Raw genomic sequence first — 18,011 nt, forward strand, 5'->3', positions numbered from 1 at the left:
ACTCAATCAAATCCCTCGTCATTGTCAATCCCTTATCTTCGCTCATTGTCAATCCCTCATCTTCGCTCATCCCTTCTACCTCTCCCTCCCCTACCACTCCACATCACTCTGATCCCGTCCGTCTAGCTTTCTCCGCAAACGTCTTTTCTCGTACTGCTACTACCTTCGACTTCGCTCAATGCCATGCTATGGACGAAGACAGCCAATATCCGGAAGACCTGGTGGATCCCAATCTCATGCCCCCTATTTCCGTGGCAACCCTCAAGCAACTCCTTGCTACCCCGCCGGTTATCAACCTCAAAGTTGCGACCTTGCTTAAACCAAAGTCTCGGCTAGGAAAGTTCAAAGGGCACAAGACTCCTGTAGCTGAGGAAGGGAACGGTCTGCAAGCTGTCCCCCATCGACTATAGTTTCTGATGACATGGTTTCCTAATGAAGCTCATCTCTTGGAACTATCGCAGCATTGTCAAGAGGGAGGGTTGCGCTGCATTTTTAAATTTGTTATCATTGCACTTACTGGATCTATTCATTCTCCTTGAGACCCATCTCACTGATTGTAAGTCTCGTTTTTCTCTGTAGGCTTCGACCTCTGTGACAAGGGACTTTTGTCCCGGATACAGAGGTTGCTAGCGACATCATGATAGGCTAGAAATAGGCTTCTTCTCAGGTATTTGAAGTCTTTTCCTTTGCTCAGGCCATTCATAGTGTTGTCGCAGCACTAGGTAAAAATTTGTTTATGGTCTCTGCAATTTATGCTAGTACCATCCCACTATCTCGTAATTGGCTTTAGCATGAGCTTAGCTTGCTTAATATTTTTGAAATTCCATGGACTATGATGGGAGATTTTAAATGTATTTTGAATCCCTAGGATAAGATAGGGGGGGGCTTTCGATTCAAACTTTTCTTTTAATGCCTTTAGAACCATGATTGCTAAAAGTAACCTTATCGATATGAGTTTCTCTCGCTTGGCTTTTACTTGGTGTAATAATCAACATGGTTCTCATAGAATTATATCTAGACTTGATAGAGTGTTCTTTAATCTAGCTATCCTAGATGTTTTTTCGGCTTATTCCGCTGTTCACCTTCCGAGGATTGCTTCTGATCATTGTTCGATTTTGGCCTCTCTTGATATTCGTAATAAACCCAATAAGGGACCTTTTCGGTTTGAATGGTTTTGGTTGAATACCCAAAGGTCTCCAAGATTGTGGAGTAGTCCTGGGGCTTTTCGGCCCATCAGACTGGTTCCCAATAATTTATGGAGATCTTCCACTCCAAACTTGCTTGTGTGTCTCGCAATCTTTCCAAATGGAACCACCTGTGGCTTGGCCGTTAGGAAGGCATCCTCGCTAAGGTTCGAGCAGATATCTCAAGGTTGGAGCTCAATGAATCATTCTCTCCCTTGTCTGAGCTAGAGAGTAGAAATATGGCCTGCCTCAATAGAAGGTGTGTTGTCGTCCTTGGACAAATCTGCCTCAAATGGCAAAGTAAGACAAGGACCGATTGGATTTAAGAACGGTGATTCTAACACTCAGTTTTCTCAATTATCAGCTAAAATTTGTGATAATAGGAATTTGATTGAGTCCCTTGAATTGGATGATTGTTCTAGTACTTTTGATAGTTCTATTATCGCTAAGGCTTTTGGTGATTTTTACTCGGCTCTTTGGGCCGACGATCGGTCTAGTGCTTCTGATCTCTCCTCTATGAGATGGCCTCCCCTCCCCTCCCTAAATCTGGACTACCATGGTGAAATTCTCAGGCCTTTTGGCATTGAGGAGTGAGATCGGTTGTTACTTCAATGCTGGTGGGTAAGGCCCCTGGTCCGAATGGTTTTCATGGTAATTTTTTTCATACTTACTAGGATGTTATTAGTTTAGGTCTTGTCTCGGCTTTATAGAGCTTCCATTTAAACAAAACTATTCCCCTATCATAGGGTCGAACAAACTTTTATCTCTTTTATTCCGCAAGGCCCTAATCCGACCCGGGTGATAGATTTTAGTCTGATCTCCCTCTATAACGTGGCTTATGCGTTTTTAGCTAAAATTCTGGCTAATAGAATTAAGCATTTTTTGCCTGAGATTATCACCTCTAAATAGTCAACTTTTGTTGTACATGAGCTTATTCATTCGGTGCATAAAGGCTCTGGCTCCAATGCTTATATTATTATGAAAGTTGATCTTGAAAAGGCTTATGATCGAATTTCATAGTTAGCTATTTTCAACATTCTTTCTAGAATGTGCTTTCCTGTGAAGTATATTAATTAGATTAGGGCTGTCTAACTTCGGTCTCCTTTGTGGCCATGGTTAACGGGTCCCCGTCTCTTTGGTTCATGGGTCACAAGGGTATTTGTCAAGGTGATCTCTTATTCCCGTATCTATTCATTATCATTCTGCAATTGCTTTCTGCTTTGATTAATGATGCAGTTGACTCTGGTGATCTATTTCCTTTTAAACTTAGCAACTTTACTATTATTCATCTGATGTGTGTGGATGATCTTATTGTTATTATCAGTGCTGCCCCCAGTTCTTGTGTTTCTATTGTGGAAGCTTTAAAGCAATTCAAGATTCTAACTAATCTTAAAATTAACATGTCTAAATCTGAGGTTTTTCTTTCGCCTAATCTTGATTCCTCGACTATGAGTAGTATTTTGAATATTTTGAATGTCCCTAGGGGATCTTAACTGTTTAAGTATCTAGGTACTTTACTCTCCCTTTTGCGCCTTCGTATCTGCGATCATGAGAATTTGATTTCTCGCATTGATAAGCAGATGGCCGAGTGGAAACAGTCCAACCTGTCTCAAGCTAGTTGCCTCACTTTGATAAATTCAATGCTTAATTTTATACTTGTTCACCTTCTATCTTCGTCTTGGACCCCGTTAGTGGTAGTGGATCGTATTGCTAAATTAGCTAGAACTTTTTTATGGGATAAGGGGGGTGTCTAGAAAGGGCTTCACCTCATTGGCTGGGACAAAATCATGACCCCTAAGGCTAAAGGGGCTTGGCCATCAGAGATCTTAGGTTGGTCAGGCCCTCTCTTATGGCTAAGAGGCTTTTGGCCCTCCTCAATAATGAGGACTCCTTGTGGGTCTAGCTAGTTCGCGTTAACTATGGCACTCCCCATCCTTGGAAAATGAACTATGCTCGCCGCTCAACCAGTATTTGAAAACTTATCACCTCTACTCTCACCCAAACTAAAGCTAGGTTCCAAAAATTATTCGGGACGGGAGGTCCACGACATTGATTTCAGATCCGTGGATCACCCCAGTTCCTCTCAACAAATGGTTGACTTTCCTTAACACTACATGCTTGGTCAAGTTTCATTACATCTCGGATATTATGCGAAACAAGGCCTGGAATGAGGAATGCTTGCTCAATCTGTTTGGGTCGTCACTTTGTGAGTGTATCATGAATATTAATATCCCCATTAGGGGGTGGGGATGATTACTAAATTTGGACACCCCACCCTTCGGGTTGGGCTTCGGCTAAGTCGGCTTACCACTTAGACTTTCTGAGAATTCGCCTCAAAAAAATTGGATGGGTTGGCGCACTTTTTGGAAACTTTTGATCCCTCCGAAAATTAAAATATTCCTTTGGAAAGTTTGTTGGAATAGGCTCCCAACCATGCCAAATTTGGCTAGGCTGGGACTCAGTTCTAACAGGTACTACCCAATTTGTGAGACTCAAGAGGAAACAGTGGAGCATCTTTTCTTTCTCCTCGCCTAAGCTCTATGGGCTGAACTCAAGAATCTCTAGCCGATTGGGCCGCGAGACCCTGCTTGGACCACAGGGTCTTGGCTTTTTGAGTTCAGTTTGTTGCCTAAGAATTCTCATGCATTTCTATTAACCAACATTGGTGTCATGCTACGGAACATATGGAAACATCGCAATAATATTCTTATCAATTCTATCCAAGAACTTCCTAGTATAGTATGAAAGTAATCTATCGCCCTAGCCTTTGAATATTATGAAGTCCTCTCCCCTCCGGCTAGAGGGTCAACCGCCACTCATTGCATTATTCACTGGGAGCCCCCTTCGCTTGGGTTCCTCAAGCTCAATACTGACCTAGTGGGGCGGGCTTCATCTTGCGCACCCCAAAAGGTTCCTTGATTTGTGTAGGCTGTCAACATGGTTCCTACCGGTCCTCCTTGATTGCCGAAGCAATTAGCCTCCATGAGGCGCTCCGCTTTCTCCACCAGCGAAGGATCCCCCGCCTCATTATCGAAAGTGATTCCCTTTTGCTAGTGAACATTCTGAAGGGTTGAAATCAGGTCCCTTGGGCTACAGCTACTATTATTGATGATTATCTGTATTTTTTATCTTTGTTTTCTTTCTTGTCTCTCAACCATATCTGCGGTGAAGCTAATCAATGAGCTGACTTGGTAGAAATATGGTTCTCAATTGCACCTAGGAGGTTTCAGTTCCTCCCACCTTGCTGCCTATTTTGGCTACTGATGTCAACAGCTCTTTGAGTAATATATCACCTTCTTGTTCAACAAAAAAAGAAAGCACTTTGACTTTTGCAAATAATGTAAAAACTATAATAGATCAATAATAATTTCTGATAGGGACAGCAGATCGTTCCACGAAGAAGCAACACCTGAGAGCAGAGCTCCATCAGGTTACCTACTTGGTAGTAGGTAAGGGAAATTTTAATACGAAAATACAAATGGATATAAACAGATCTGCAGTTATGAAACTTGTAAACCAGCTGATACAAATGAATATATATATATATATACACTATTTAGTATTTACATTCTCCTTTTTCTCAATAAATTATAACTGGGCATGTCCCATTCATTCTAAACAAAAAACAAAAAAAAAACAAAAAAAAAAAACATAAAAACATAAACATAAAAACGAAGAGAAAACTCGACATAGTTTCATCTCAGAACATTGCACCATTCTACTTAACTAGTTAAGTATATAGTAGCTCATTCTGCCCATCTATTATATATTTACCAAACTCTATTATCTGGACACAACACAGAACAAAGAGACATGAATTCTGTTGATCCATTCTATACAAATTCAAACCACCGCAGAGAAGAAAATACAGAGAGGTGGATGGAAAAGAGGGTTTTGTCCCATCTTTTTGTATTAGTGCAGTCACCTCCAACTTAGATAAAACTTCTATTTGAAAGAAAAAAAAAATATTTTGTTAAGAATGAGAAGATGACGATGCTAGAAGATGAACTTTTCTGGTTACTTGCTTTAAGGATTTAAAATTATGACAGTAATCAAGAACTGCCAAGTATTCCAACTATAAACAATTTGACTATGAATATTATCCCAAAGATCGTAAGCTAAAGTTAAAAAGATGGTATCTTAGCTAAAAATTCTCATATGAGATGCACTTATATGTATTAGTTTGAAAGTACCAAAAAGCTATGATGATCTTGATATGTTTACTAGCTCTATTAAGTTATACAGTACCTAACAAACTAACAATTGGCTACTACATTTAATATTAACATAAGGTGGCAGAGATGCTCAATTTTGACCTCCAATAGACTGATAGGATGTTTGTGATAATTGTGCATGGATTGCCTTTCTTTTGCTCCATGGATTTGGATATGATAATTGTGCATCACATCTGCTTTAGAAATAAAGCAGAGAAAAAAAGGAATTCAGAATTCAGATCGGATCAAAAATCTGGTGAACCTAACTATGTATGAGATCACCAAACAAATATGATCTCAGCAGTCCAACTACCTGATATTTGTGATATTAACTAAACAAATAGGCCAACTAATAAAAAAGAATTATAACTCGTGAACTGTGGTAATCCTCGAAGTGGCCCATAATTGGATGGCCAAACATGCACCACAAAGGTGCAGCACTGTTTATAGCTCAGAAAGGAGGAAAGCAAAAGGTGGGAAGAGATAATGAAGAAGAACGATAAGAGAGATGCCCTTCTTGATTGGAATTTTGTTACATTAAGGGACAGCATGGCACAGACCCACATCAGGCAATGATCAACCAGATGAACGCCAAATCCTTCCTTCAAGGGAAATCACCATCAAAGAAACATCATCGTGATATTTCCGCCGGTCCCCTTGGGGAATATCAAGCAACTCATGGAAATCCATCCCTGCATGAAGAATATGGAAACATAACCTTTTAATCATTTGTTGTATAAAGCTCCTTAACAGATAATGCAAGCAAGCAATGCCCGGTTGCAGATGGAATGTGCATGAAATGAGTAAAGAATGGAGAACAAATGATTAGAAAGGATGACACCATCAAAAGATATCAAAATGCAATAAGAACTTTGGCTGCTATGGCCAAGTTAGACTGCAACTCAACTAAGGAGAAAAACTTGACTGTGCTTTTCACATTGAATCATATAATAATTTCAGTGAGGACAAAGAATATAGAGTAAATTTGAAGTGCAAGATTAAACAACAAATATCTTCATGATCAGCAGTGACAAAAAAACAGAGAAGACTACGCACACATGCATGTCAATATTTTGTGAAATGCCTTCAGATTTGATAAGAAAGAAAAAAACTCACGAAATAAATAATGAAACATATCATAGAGATGACCAGAAAGAGATTAACCATTTTTCTTAGCTGCACGACAAAGTAGTTCGGCTATTAGGTACTGTGCAGGATCCCCTTCTGGAACATTTTCCATAAACCATTCAACATGTGAAACAACCTCTTCATTGCTAAAGTACTGATACAGTCCATCAGAAGAAAGGACCAGAAAGCGATCACTTGCACAGAGACGATGATGAAGAACAGAGGGAATGCAGCTAACATATGGTGAAGTCCCAACATAGTCAATTTGAAACATCTCAAGCAAGGCATCATTGAATTTTGGCTGTATTAGAAAGAAACCAGTCACAGTCAGTACACCAATGTAATTAACCTGAATATAACTTTTCTTTTAAAAAAATAAAATAAAAGGTAGGTACTTTACATGATCATGACCTATATATATATATATATGGAATTTAAAACATAGCAGTCCTAATATTAGCCTTGTCTAAACTTTTCTCACCATTTTCTTAGAAGATCATGGCAAAGCATCCATCTAGATAGTTGGTAACTTGACTCTTCCAAGAAATTAAACTAATAAGTGGTAAAGAAGAGAAAGTACTTATACCTATATGTGATGTGATCTTGCATGGACAATGACACAAGAATCATTGTTAAAAGTGCATGTCAAATTGAATAAAATGGTAACACATGCAAAATGAGATGATGGGACAAGGGACAACTAAGAGAATATAATCTTGCCTATTGTACATCATTATATATTTCCTTGATGTCCTAGAACATGAAAATTGAAAGATGATTTTGTCACATTCATTTTTCAAAAGATATTGTTGTTGCATATGTTTCATTATCAGTATACAATTGTTTAGCTACCTGTTAATGATTGAATTAGGTTAACATGATTGTGTTTATACTTTCAATTGCTGAGATGTATAATCATAATAATACGGAAGGTAAACCAAGAAGCGCTCAGTTCCCAGTTGACATTTAAATTTCAAGTAAAAATCTTTGATAATTTCCCACAGTGCATCATGCAATTTTATCTTACTGACACTGTATGATACTAATCTGGGAAGAGACAGGTTAAACAAACGGTATATAAGCCATGGACAAGGTCAGGTTAAACAAACGCCACCCAATTAGTTTAAAAGCTTAAGGGCATATAGCCTTACATTTGAACCAAGCAAAAAAATCAACCCCAGCAAGTAGCAACAAAGGATGCTTCCAAGCATATTATGATTTAGATGAGGTTACCATTTTCAGTTGGCCTCTTTCACAACAAAATGAGGAGAATTGAATAAAAGTTCACCTCATTATAAGCCAAATGAAATAATCTACTACTGGAAAGATGGGCCAATTACTTAACTAATAACTGTGTGAACTGTGAATTTAAATTCTATTACATAGGGAAGCTAACTTCGAAAATCCCAGAACTGTGATTAGAAGCATAAAATCAAAAAGCTTAAACTGGAAGCTGAAAACATGAAAATTTTCTCAGTGATTATCATCTGCAAAGAATGGGTTCACCTAGACCATCTATAGTGATGTAATAGACAAAATTTCCATAGTGATGTAATAAACAATATCTCTGTCCTGCCATATATAATTGGCTCAACTATCAGATCTTTAACATTTTCATTTCGGAGTACCACATCTCAACTATTTCCAAGTCTGCACAAATACTAAAATAACAAAGGGCGTCCAACTATTATAGTAATACTATCATGGTATTCATACTAATATATTCCAGATCTACAGTTTCAACCTTCAACTTCCAAGCCCAATCAAGGAACTGAGCATGCATATTTCCAGTCACAGCACATACTATGATCTGTATAACTGTATTAGATGGTTATTTTAGAGTTTGTAACTAGACTCCATAAACGCTATATCAATTAGACACCAAGGGAACAAACAATTGATATATCTACAGTGCAACTTATCCAACTTTCCTTTCTGACTTAAGAGTGCGCAAATCAATTCAGCAAAAGGCAGCAACTTTGATCACCTAGAAAGATAGTCAAAGGATGTAAACATGTCAACCTCAAAGAAATAACTAAGAGATTCAGTCTCCCAACAAGTCTAAACTCTAAATTAATCTGTTGAATTGGATAGCAAATGACCAATTAGGATTTAAATAAAGAACTGTTGAAATGCTAACCAAACTCAGCCACTAGAACAACAGGAAACAGCATATCACTGCATCAGTAGGTGGTTGGGCAAGGAGAAAGTACCAAGATATGGAAATAGCAAATTAATCAGGAAATCAACCATTATACATAATGAATTGATTATCTATAGCTCCAATAGATCAACTGCATACTGCATCTTATCTTTGATTGACCTTTCCGTTATATTGCAGAAACTGTCAGAGTATCATATAAGTATTTGAACATCAGTAAGGTTCTCAAGGCAAGAAAAGGTCTAAGCACCCACGCCACTTGTGAGGTGTGTGTATAAGACAGAAAGTAAAGCGACAGAATGAGATGATGATGATGATGATGAAAGTCAATAGTCTTTCACTATCTCATAATCTAATAATAATTGTGATGATGGCAGTTGAAGTATTGAATACTCAGTTGCTCTTTATCTTGTAGACAGAGTTATTCTACATCATTAAAGAGGATTGGTAGTTCACTAGATAAAGGACATGCCTAGATTGAGAATTTGAGAAGGCTAGTCATCACTACTTCACTAGAGTAGAGCAAGATGTAATAGGCAAATGTGACAGTCAAATAGAGCTGTTTCAGAGTAAGAACAAGGGATTAGCTAACACATAGTGAAGCTTTCCTGAAGTCTGTTTCAGGGAATTGGAGAGTATGGCCACTATAAGTCCAAAAGGCACCCACAGCATACCCTAGGATAGCTGAAGTTTGTTTTCCGATCATCAGCTTTCATACAAAAATAAACCAGCAAATCTAATGGATCACAATGCCTTTGACCTGCCATCATTGCTAAATAGTGAATAAGATCACAATGACTACGTTGTATAAGAATGTATTTACATCTTACAGCAGTAGAACTAAAACTTCCAGACACATTAAGAATGGTTCAGCGTGGTAGTTGACAAACAAATTCATGTCACTTGCAACTTGTATAGGCAAATAGCATCATTTCGTGCTAGCTAAGCTGGGACAGTCGGCAGCTAATACAGAAACATATTTTCTGTAACTTTTGATTTCTGCAAATGGATAATTGATGTAGGTGGTCCTATTATTTGTTCTTAAACTTCCATCTTATTTTCTTCTCAGGCAGCATTTGAGTGTTAAACAGTGCACATGATATAATACATTTATGAATACGTCTTGCAAGTCAAAGGAGCAAATCACCATTGATGAAAAAGGAGACTTCTAAAATGATTTGAGCAGTTAAAGTATCTCGATGTGCACAATCAGGCATGAGACAAACAAATTGACCTCTCAGCACCTTAAACGAAAGAGATTTTAGTACTATAATCAATTAATGTCATATGACTGAGATTCTACAGTGTTTGATTTATGTGTTTGCGATCAGTTAAGATTTCCACTGTCTATTAGTTTCAGAAAAGTTCCATAGAGGTGGACACATCCAGATTGAGTTTTAATAGAGTTGAGATTTCGTGGTCTCAGTCTATCAAATAATATTTAATGGGTCATAATTTTAGAGCTAAATAGATGAGATCTAGACATAAGATATAACTACAGTAAAAAGGTTACAAGATGAAACACGGAAAGGTTGTAGACAAGAATTTAATTGCTAGGCATGAGCTTTGTCAGTGGCTTACTAGGTGTCAGACGGGATGGGCCGTGCCACCCGTATAATCCTCGTCTTGTGATGATGGCCGCAGAAGACAAAAAGAATGGTTAGATGTGGAAAAAAGGCATGATGGGCCTCATGGACATTCAAAGCCAGGGGGAGAGAGAAAGACAGAGAAAGAGGAGGAGGAGGTCAATTGAGCTAGGGAAAGATGATGTTTGGTAATGGAGAGAAACGAGGAAGAAAATAATACTACTTTCAGGTTGGATTTAGGTATGGCGCGCCCCAAAACCCAATCCAAGTCTCAATTAACTTGAGTTAATACATTGTAGATCGGGTTTGTTTAGATCAAAGCTAAATCCAACCCCAACCAAAACCTTATTGATTATCGGGGTCCGAGTCGAGTTAAAGACTAGTAAGATCCGAATCTGACCTACAATTTTATTAACATCCAACAATCTTCTTCACCTTTCTTCTTCCACTTCCCACAACCAAACCCTAAGCCCCGTTTACTTCAAGATTAATTTTTTTTCTTATTCAAGATTAGAGAACACTACACTAGATTAGAAAGCAAACATCAAATTATCCCTACTCTAGATTAAAAATATTATTCAAATTATTCCACAAATAAGCCTAATTACAATTTTACCCTTGATTTGACTAAAATTTAAAAAATTCTCTCTCCTCTCTCCTACAATCTACTTATCTCATTGCATACATACAAATATGCATTACATACCTACAAGTATGCATTGAATACCTACAAGAAATGATAACACTTTAATTTGAAATTATATGTCAAATCAACGGTATTTGAGTCAATTTCAATTTTTTATGTGTACTTTTCCTCAATTTTATGTCACATCAAATGTATTTATTACATCACTATTCTAGATTATAAGCAAACATTAGAATACCCTATTCTAGATTAGAGATACAATTTTAAGAGTAAAAATCTAGAATAGCTATCTAGAATTTCCCTTAACAACTCAAGAGTACAGGTTAATCATGTAGGAACATATTCAAGAGTACAGGTTAATCATGTCACGTAGGAACATATTAGAGTACAGGTTAATCATGCAGTCTCTTTTTTGCTGCAAAGTACTATTGCATTCAATTAAATACCACTGTAGAAATTACATATTCTAGCAAACCATTGCCTGAGATGTATCAATAAACAATTATGTACTATTTTTTACTTATTTAGCCATGTCTTAAACATGTCATATCCTACCTTTTCAAGATTTGTCGTCTCTTTGTGTCCACGCCATATTGTATTTGTGTTGTTTCCATTCTTCTAAAATTTCATAAATCATCTCATTAAGTAAATAGCTCCAGAAATTGATCTACCCAACATAACATGAGATTGATTTTCAAAACCATTAGTTTTGCATCATATCCTTCACTCAATTAATCTCTCCTAATGTAAAATATTATGACACATGAGCTTGATTCCATGATAACTTGTGCAACTTTATATACCTCCTTATGTTATATTATAAAACTAGGATTTTTTTTTTAAAAAAAAAACCTACATTATGGACATGGTTCAAACTTTTCATTATCTCTTTTTCTAAAAAACCCATGTGTTTTATAAAATCTATCCAATTAAAATCCTACTGTTATCATCATAACATCCTAATGTTAGCATATCAAAAATTAAGTAATCATACTTTTGAAATTATCAAAATATCATTGCTGAGATAATAGTTTGAATACCCACTGACGTAGGAATGGTTTGCAATTTAAAAATCTAAATAAATATTAGAAAGGAAGAATTGAAACAAAAATTATATGATTGTGTGAGAAACCATTACATATGAGCTCACTATAGACATTGATAAAGGTAATTTAAAATTTTAGAAGCATATCCAAATTATAAAAAATCCTATAGAAGTCACAAGTGCCGAATTCATGCCTTTCCAATTTTGATTTGTTCTAGTATGTAAATAAATTGCGAATATGGTCCAAGTAACAAATGCCCAATATTGAATGGTTCTTTTATTTTCATTTTTGATCTCAACCGCACAGGATCCATATAAACCAATTATCAAAGAACAATAAAATAAACAACAAATAATTATTAAAAATGAAATTTTAAATTAATATAATATATATATATATATATTATAAATATATAATATAAATAATTTAATAATATAAGATCAAATATTTCTTTCTAGATTCATATGTATTAAGGTGAGATGGGTTAAAAATTAACTCAAAGTGTTAAATGGATATTTCTTATGTGTTAAGATGAGGTGGTTTAAAATATAGTAGCTTTGAACCTATAGTTAGTCCTCCACACTCTTTGGAAACTAGAACCCTAAGAGTGGAATGGAAAAGTAATTATTTGTCTTGTAAGCTGCACCTTAATATATCATTATTCAAATGTTCAAAATTACTTTTTTTCTATCCTCGTGACAAGTTGATTCAGTTCTATCACATTTCCTACAGATCTCCTCCTATGAGCCAAGTTCAAAAGGGGACAGATCTCCTCCTATGAGCCAAGTTCAAAAGGAGGCTTGCATGAAGTTAAGATATTTCTGACTTCATATCTTAGTTGAAACCCTCAGATCATCCTAAATTCGATTATCTGAAGGTTTCTCACCTGTTACCTCCTATGGAACCAGCTTCTTATAATTACAAAAACCACAAACATCATCCAACAGCCAAAAGAAAGTATGCCATTAGCAGTTCATGTAAACCACCAAAAGAATGATTATCCAGCAGCGGAACTAGTATATTCACACTACTACAGGACTAAAATTGGTATGTTCTGACAGTGAACTCAATAATTTTTAAAAAAATCTAAAGAAATTTGAAATAACTGATCCAGTGGCAACTAGATCAGCAACTTCAGTGTACAATTTGAGAATCACTAACATATAAACTGAAGTTTCTGATAATTTCATTTTCCTGATTCCCAGTCGTTAATTGAAAAGTAGATGGTACAGTGCATTAAACTACTTGGATCTAGATAGGTCACTTTAACTATTGTGCAGATTCTAGTAAAAACTAAATCAGGTGCACAGGCATAGGTAATCACCAAATATAATGATAAACAGTCATTAACAAATATCAGATGCATCTACGAGATTGAACACTAAAATGCATGGAATGAATAAGTACAGCTAACCTTCTTCAGAAACCCTGCACCAAATGCCCTAGTAACCTTCAGTTGTCCTTTTACTCTATCATTGAAGACAGCTTGAGCATCATCAGCATGTTCTGCCTTAATCCTCAAGACTTCCTGTATAGTGTCAGTTAAAAGGTAAGTTTACAGTTAAGTTAACATTCAGTCACCACTCACCATGTTAAGCAATGCAGCAAACACAGTAAAACATCAAACCATACTTGTTAATGTAGTCTTTTATTTGGCTTCAACAAAATTATCACCTATTTCACCCTATCGATGCATTTGCTGTGAAAATATGAGTATCCTCATCACAGATAGATAATACAATGTAAGATATGGCTCAAACAAGAACCTTAGTGAGATAACTCAAGAACACTCTTAATTATTACATTCTCACTCCAAAAGATAAACACCTGGAAGCCCCCAAGTCTCGACCTTCTATTTCCATAGAAGAAAGCTATTCTAAAAGCAGGCTTTCTCTCATCTATATGTTATGACGAAGAGATTGTCCAGTGTGACAAGATTGCACAGAATTGACTTGATTTTTTTTTATCAGACATCCAATCAACCCTCACTAATATCGGCAGTAGAATGACTGACAATTTGAGATAGTTAAATACATCTTACTAATGTCTTCAATCAGTCTCAAAACTGATGTTTGTAACCTGTTGTAAAAGAATGAAGAATGTAGTAAGCTGCATTTCATTTGACAAAAAGGGAAAAATGGTGCTGCCTCTACTAAAGGTGAGGTAAACACTCAACAATCAACACCAATACAAACGGCAGTCAGAAAGGGATTTAGTACCTTGCATACAATTTTGGAAGGAGTAATGTAAATTAGAATACTTTGTAAGCTTTAAATTGTCTAACTTGTATACCCAGATGATATTGACAGCACAGAAGTGTAACTCAAAGAAATAAAAGAATTCATTAAGTCAAGAAATACTACAGCATTAAGAAAGATAAAGAGATTATGTTGAAGTACCATGACATGTAACATGCAGATTCTGGCTCCTGAAATCTAAAATCAACTATCCTAATAACACACAGCCTACATGTGTGAACATCAAATAATATACATTAGATGTATCACAAGTCTAGCTTATTTTACTTTTCAAAGGAGATTTCTCCTTGCCTCTGATGCAAGCTATTGAGAAACCAATGCTTTAAGAATATTGAGAAACCAATGCTTTAAGAACTCCCATCCTCCCAGAAAATAATGAATGGGAGCAGGAATAAATAAAACTGCTAAACACTAGATAGGAAATTGCGGTTGTAGTTTGAGTGAGAGAAATAATAGGCCTTGTAGTTCATCAGTTGAGTGATTTTCCTAGTCTCCAAGCAAGCACAGTAACCAACACCCACCCAAATGACAAGCATATAGATAGAGGTACAAGTAAATCAGCCAAAGCAATACCTCCTCAATGCTGGTACTATGATCAGTTGACAGTTGGACAGCTTTCATTTTTAAACTGCAAAGTGACAGTTCCCTGTTCTTGCTTATATTACATATCCGGTTGTCGGGATTATGCATAGGAGACTCCTCTGAAATCCTATCAAGCTCCACCCGAACAAGGGACTCCCTCGACCTGTTTCTAAGTCTCATATCATCTTTTATCAGGTTTGAGCTGTGGTGCTGCATCTGCTGATCACTTGACCTATCCTGAGCCAAGATGACACGACTATCCCCAAGGTTCATAACATAGACATCCTGATCCTTCATCAACATCACCAGAACACATGACCCCATCAATGCAAGCTCAGGGTTCTTGTTAAGTGCTTTTTCCACCATTTCCATGTAGGCCTCCTCTGTTGTTTCAAGTGCTCGTGACATTGCTTTCAAAACTGCATCATGATCAACTGGCCCTGACTTGCACCTCCTGATGACTACTGATGGGTCGACTGCCTTCTCATCGACATGAGATTGGTCTCTGTGCCAATCATAACTCCAGGGGAAAAGCTTTTTGCGTAATGATTTCTGCTTCCTGTACATCTTCCTCAACTTCAATCCTAAGATTGATCTTCTCATGATCTGCTTATGCCCCACAGCAGAAAATGACGCAACAGAAGAATGCTTTGACTCTTCGGAGTCCGCTCCAGAGACACCCTCACTTCGTCTCGAACTTCCTGCCCCTTCAACATGATCCAAATTTTCTCCTTTGAGCCTCGAAGAGCATGAAGAAGGCTGCGCTGTGAACATGCTTTGTCTACTAGACAAGTCTTCACTGACAATAGAGTGAACATCCCACGAGCTCCTCTTGTTCAACCTAGACACATTGATATCATATTCTTCCAGCAATTCCATCTGAAGCAGCTCATAAAGCCGCTTGCTTTTTCTGCAATCCTTAGATACTTTGTTATCTGGATCAGAAGGGGGATCTTTATGTGGCACATGAACAGGGCCTGCTGTCTCGTCCCCCTCTCTCAATTCTGTATTGTCTTTTCGAATGGTTTCATCTGGTAGCTGATCAATGCCCTTGAGTCCATCTTTCTCCTCTAGTATTTCATCAGCCTCCACTTTTTGCTTGCTGCAATTCTTGTTGGCACTGGCTTCCGTTCCACTTTCAACTTCAGTTGACTGAACCTGTAAATTTTCATTGTCAGACTGGTGTTCTTGACATGCCTTGTGTGATTGAGAACTATCACATTGCTTCTCTATTTGACTGCTCTGCAAGTGAGAAGAAACAGTATCTTCCCTAAACAGCAAAGAAGCCTCAGTAGTATCAGGTCCAAGAAGAGCAGATGTGTCTATGCTACCCTCACCTTTGTCTTCATAATCCCAGAGCAGCCCTTCCAATTCTTTATCTATAGCTTTATAAAGATTACTCATCAGAAATTCAGGTGCATCAGGGCCACTGAATCCATCATAAATCCCAATGAATAACCAACCTTGTTCTTCAGATAAAACAACATGAACCCTGTCTTCGCCTGCCTTTCCATGAGCCCATTGCAAGTTACGGCTATTGCTGTACTCTGGATCGGACGGCCCATCCTCCACAGAGTTTTGCAGGGCTTCTGAGCGAAACTTTGCCTCCTCGGAGTGCCAGACTAACTGGGTCATTGGATGCAGAAGAAACTTTTGCATCCATCCAGCGCCCTGTGAGCGTCTGGTAAAGGTCCTAGAGAATGCACTTTTCATCGGTCTACTCATGCTCCTCATAAGTCTTCCTAACCCTGCCCTCCGCGGGCCATAAGCAAGTGGAGCTGAAAAGTTACTCCTATCTGTGCTGTCGATAGGACCTGACATGAAAATGCCCTTGTCTAATGGACCAGACATAAAACCCATCCCTCTTTCCAATGGCCCTGAAGCAAAACCTCTCTCTAGCGGCCCCGACATGAACCCATTTAAGGGTCCTGATCCCCGAGGCACTGGTTGCAGAGGGACTGCAGCAAACGAAGCGGTGCTCTCAAATGAAGCAGCAGGCTCCTGGGCCTCACCTGAGAGAAATACATTCAGATTGCCAGTCCTGGCAGTCGAGGCATTCGCACTTACTGAGGCTCCTGATATGGTTTTAAAAGTGGTTTCAGAGTAATTCTTGTTGGGTCTCTGGAAGCCTGCCAAATCTTCTACTATCTCCTGCCTAAAGGAACTACTGTGTGTTTCTGAGTCGAGCACACTTGAATCGACAGTGTACCTCTCCGAGTTTGACGGAGTTATAGCAGGAGAATCGCCAATCACCGGCCTGACGTAACAGAAAGAATGGCCTAATCCTTCATCCAAGGGCTCTAAAAACTCCAAATTGACACCAGTCTTCCCATTACTTAATGGCACAAAGCAACCGACCACTCGAGAAGTGCTGTTGCCCATCACCTCTCCTAGCAAGACACGAACATCCAGCGGCCGATGACAACGCCGTCGTATAATCTCCGGAATGGAGGATTCCGGTAGCTCTGTACCATGAGCAGGTACCCAAACACTCCCTCAACCCAATGACTCCTTTTCTGGAGAGTTTGCATCATAAGCACTTGCTCAACATCTATATGATCAAAAGTCCCAAAGGAAAAGAGGAACCATTTTTACACATCAGCGCTCTCCGAATCAATCACTTGAATACACAAAATAGAGCAAAGACTCAATTCAAAGCCTAACCTCTCGGAGATCATCAAATCTCCCGTGAAATCCCTGGAGCTGCCACTGCAGGCGACGGATCTAAGCTACCCCCAATAGCAAGAGACGACGAGGCCGGATAGCACACACCCCAACTGAAACGGCAAGCCGAAGTCAACTACCAACGACAAGAAATCAAGAAAACGGGAGGAACCATGGTTGGGAAGGCAGACCCAGATGGGAGTAGTCGAACGAGCGAACGTGGGGAAAGGGGAGGGCGAGAAATGGTGCGAAAAGGTGGGGAAAGGGGAGGAGGGGGGCAGAAAAATGGGATTTTTGTTGTGATCTGAAGGAGGAGGAGAAGGAGACGAAGTGGTGAAGAAGGGGATGAAGAAGGGGGTGGGAAGGGTGGGAGGGAGAGTAAAGAGTCTCACTTCCTCTCGGCTTGAGAGAGAGAGAGAGAGAGAGAGAGAGAGAGAGAGAGAGAGAGAAAGAGTCTCTTTCTTGGGGTTTTCAAATGGGGGGGTGGGAGGGGGTAAAAAGAATAAATTAAAGAAATTAAAATGGAGTTGAAAAGTTGAAAC

At 38.3% G+C, this 18,011-nt stretch overlaps 1 protein-coding gene across 1 annotated transcript; it reads right to left on the minus strand.

Annotated features, from left to right (window-relative positions):
* Nucleotides 1-5,748: 5,748 nt before the first annotated feature.
* Nucleotides 5,749-17,908, minus strand: LOC140790978 (protein phosphatase 2C 32). Its single transcript, XM_073141308.1, has 5 exons — nt 17,470-17,908; nt 14,797-17,356; nt 13,380-13,493; nt 6,563-6,827; nt 5,749-6,090 (listed from the first exon to the last, which is right to left on the minus strand). Exons 2-5 carry the CDS (start codon nt 17,185-17,187, stop codon nt 5,975-5,977), a joined length of 2,886 nt encoding a protein of 961 aa, XP_072997409.1. The 5' UTR covers nt 17,188-17,356; nt 17,470-17,908; the 3' UTR covers nt 5,749-5,974.
* Nucleotides 17,909-18,011: the final 103 nt, after the last annotated feature.

This window comes from Typha latifolia, chromosome 6 (assembly GCF_019914945.1).
Source record: "Typha latifolia isolate L0001 chromosome 6, TyphaL0001v2, whole genome shotgun sequence".
Lineage (NCBI taxonomy): Eukaryota > Viridiplantae > Streptophyta > Magnoliopsida > Poales > Typhaceae > Typha > Typha latifolia.

Bases quoted from the DNA above. Each gene is read 5' to 3' on its own strand.
- LOC140790978 (XM_073141308.1), bottom strand. From the start codon at position 17,187: ATGGGCAACAGCACTTCTCGAGTGGTCGGTTGCTTTGTGCCATTAAGT. The intron at 13,494-14,796 runs GTATTGCTTTGG...GACACTATACAG, and splicing joins ATAGTACCAGCATTGAGGAG to GAAGTCTTGAGGATTAAGGC. The intron at 6,091-6,562 runs GTTAATCTCTTT...TTCTTCATGCAG, and splicing joins TCGTGCAGCTAAGAAAAATG to GGATGGATTTCCATGAGTTG.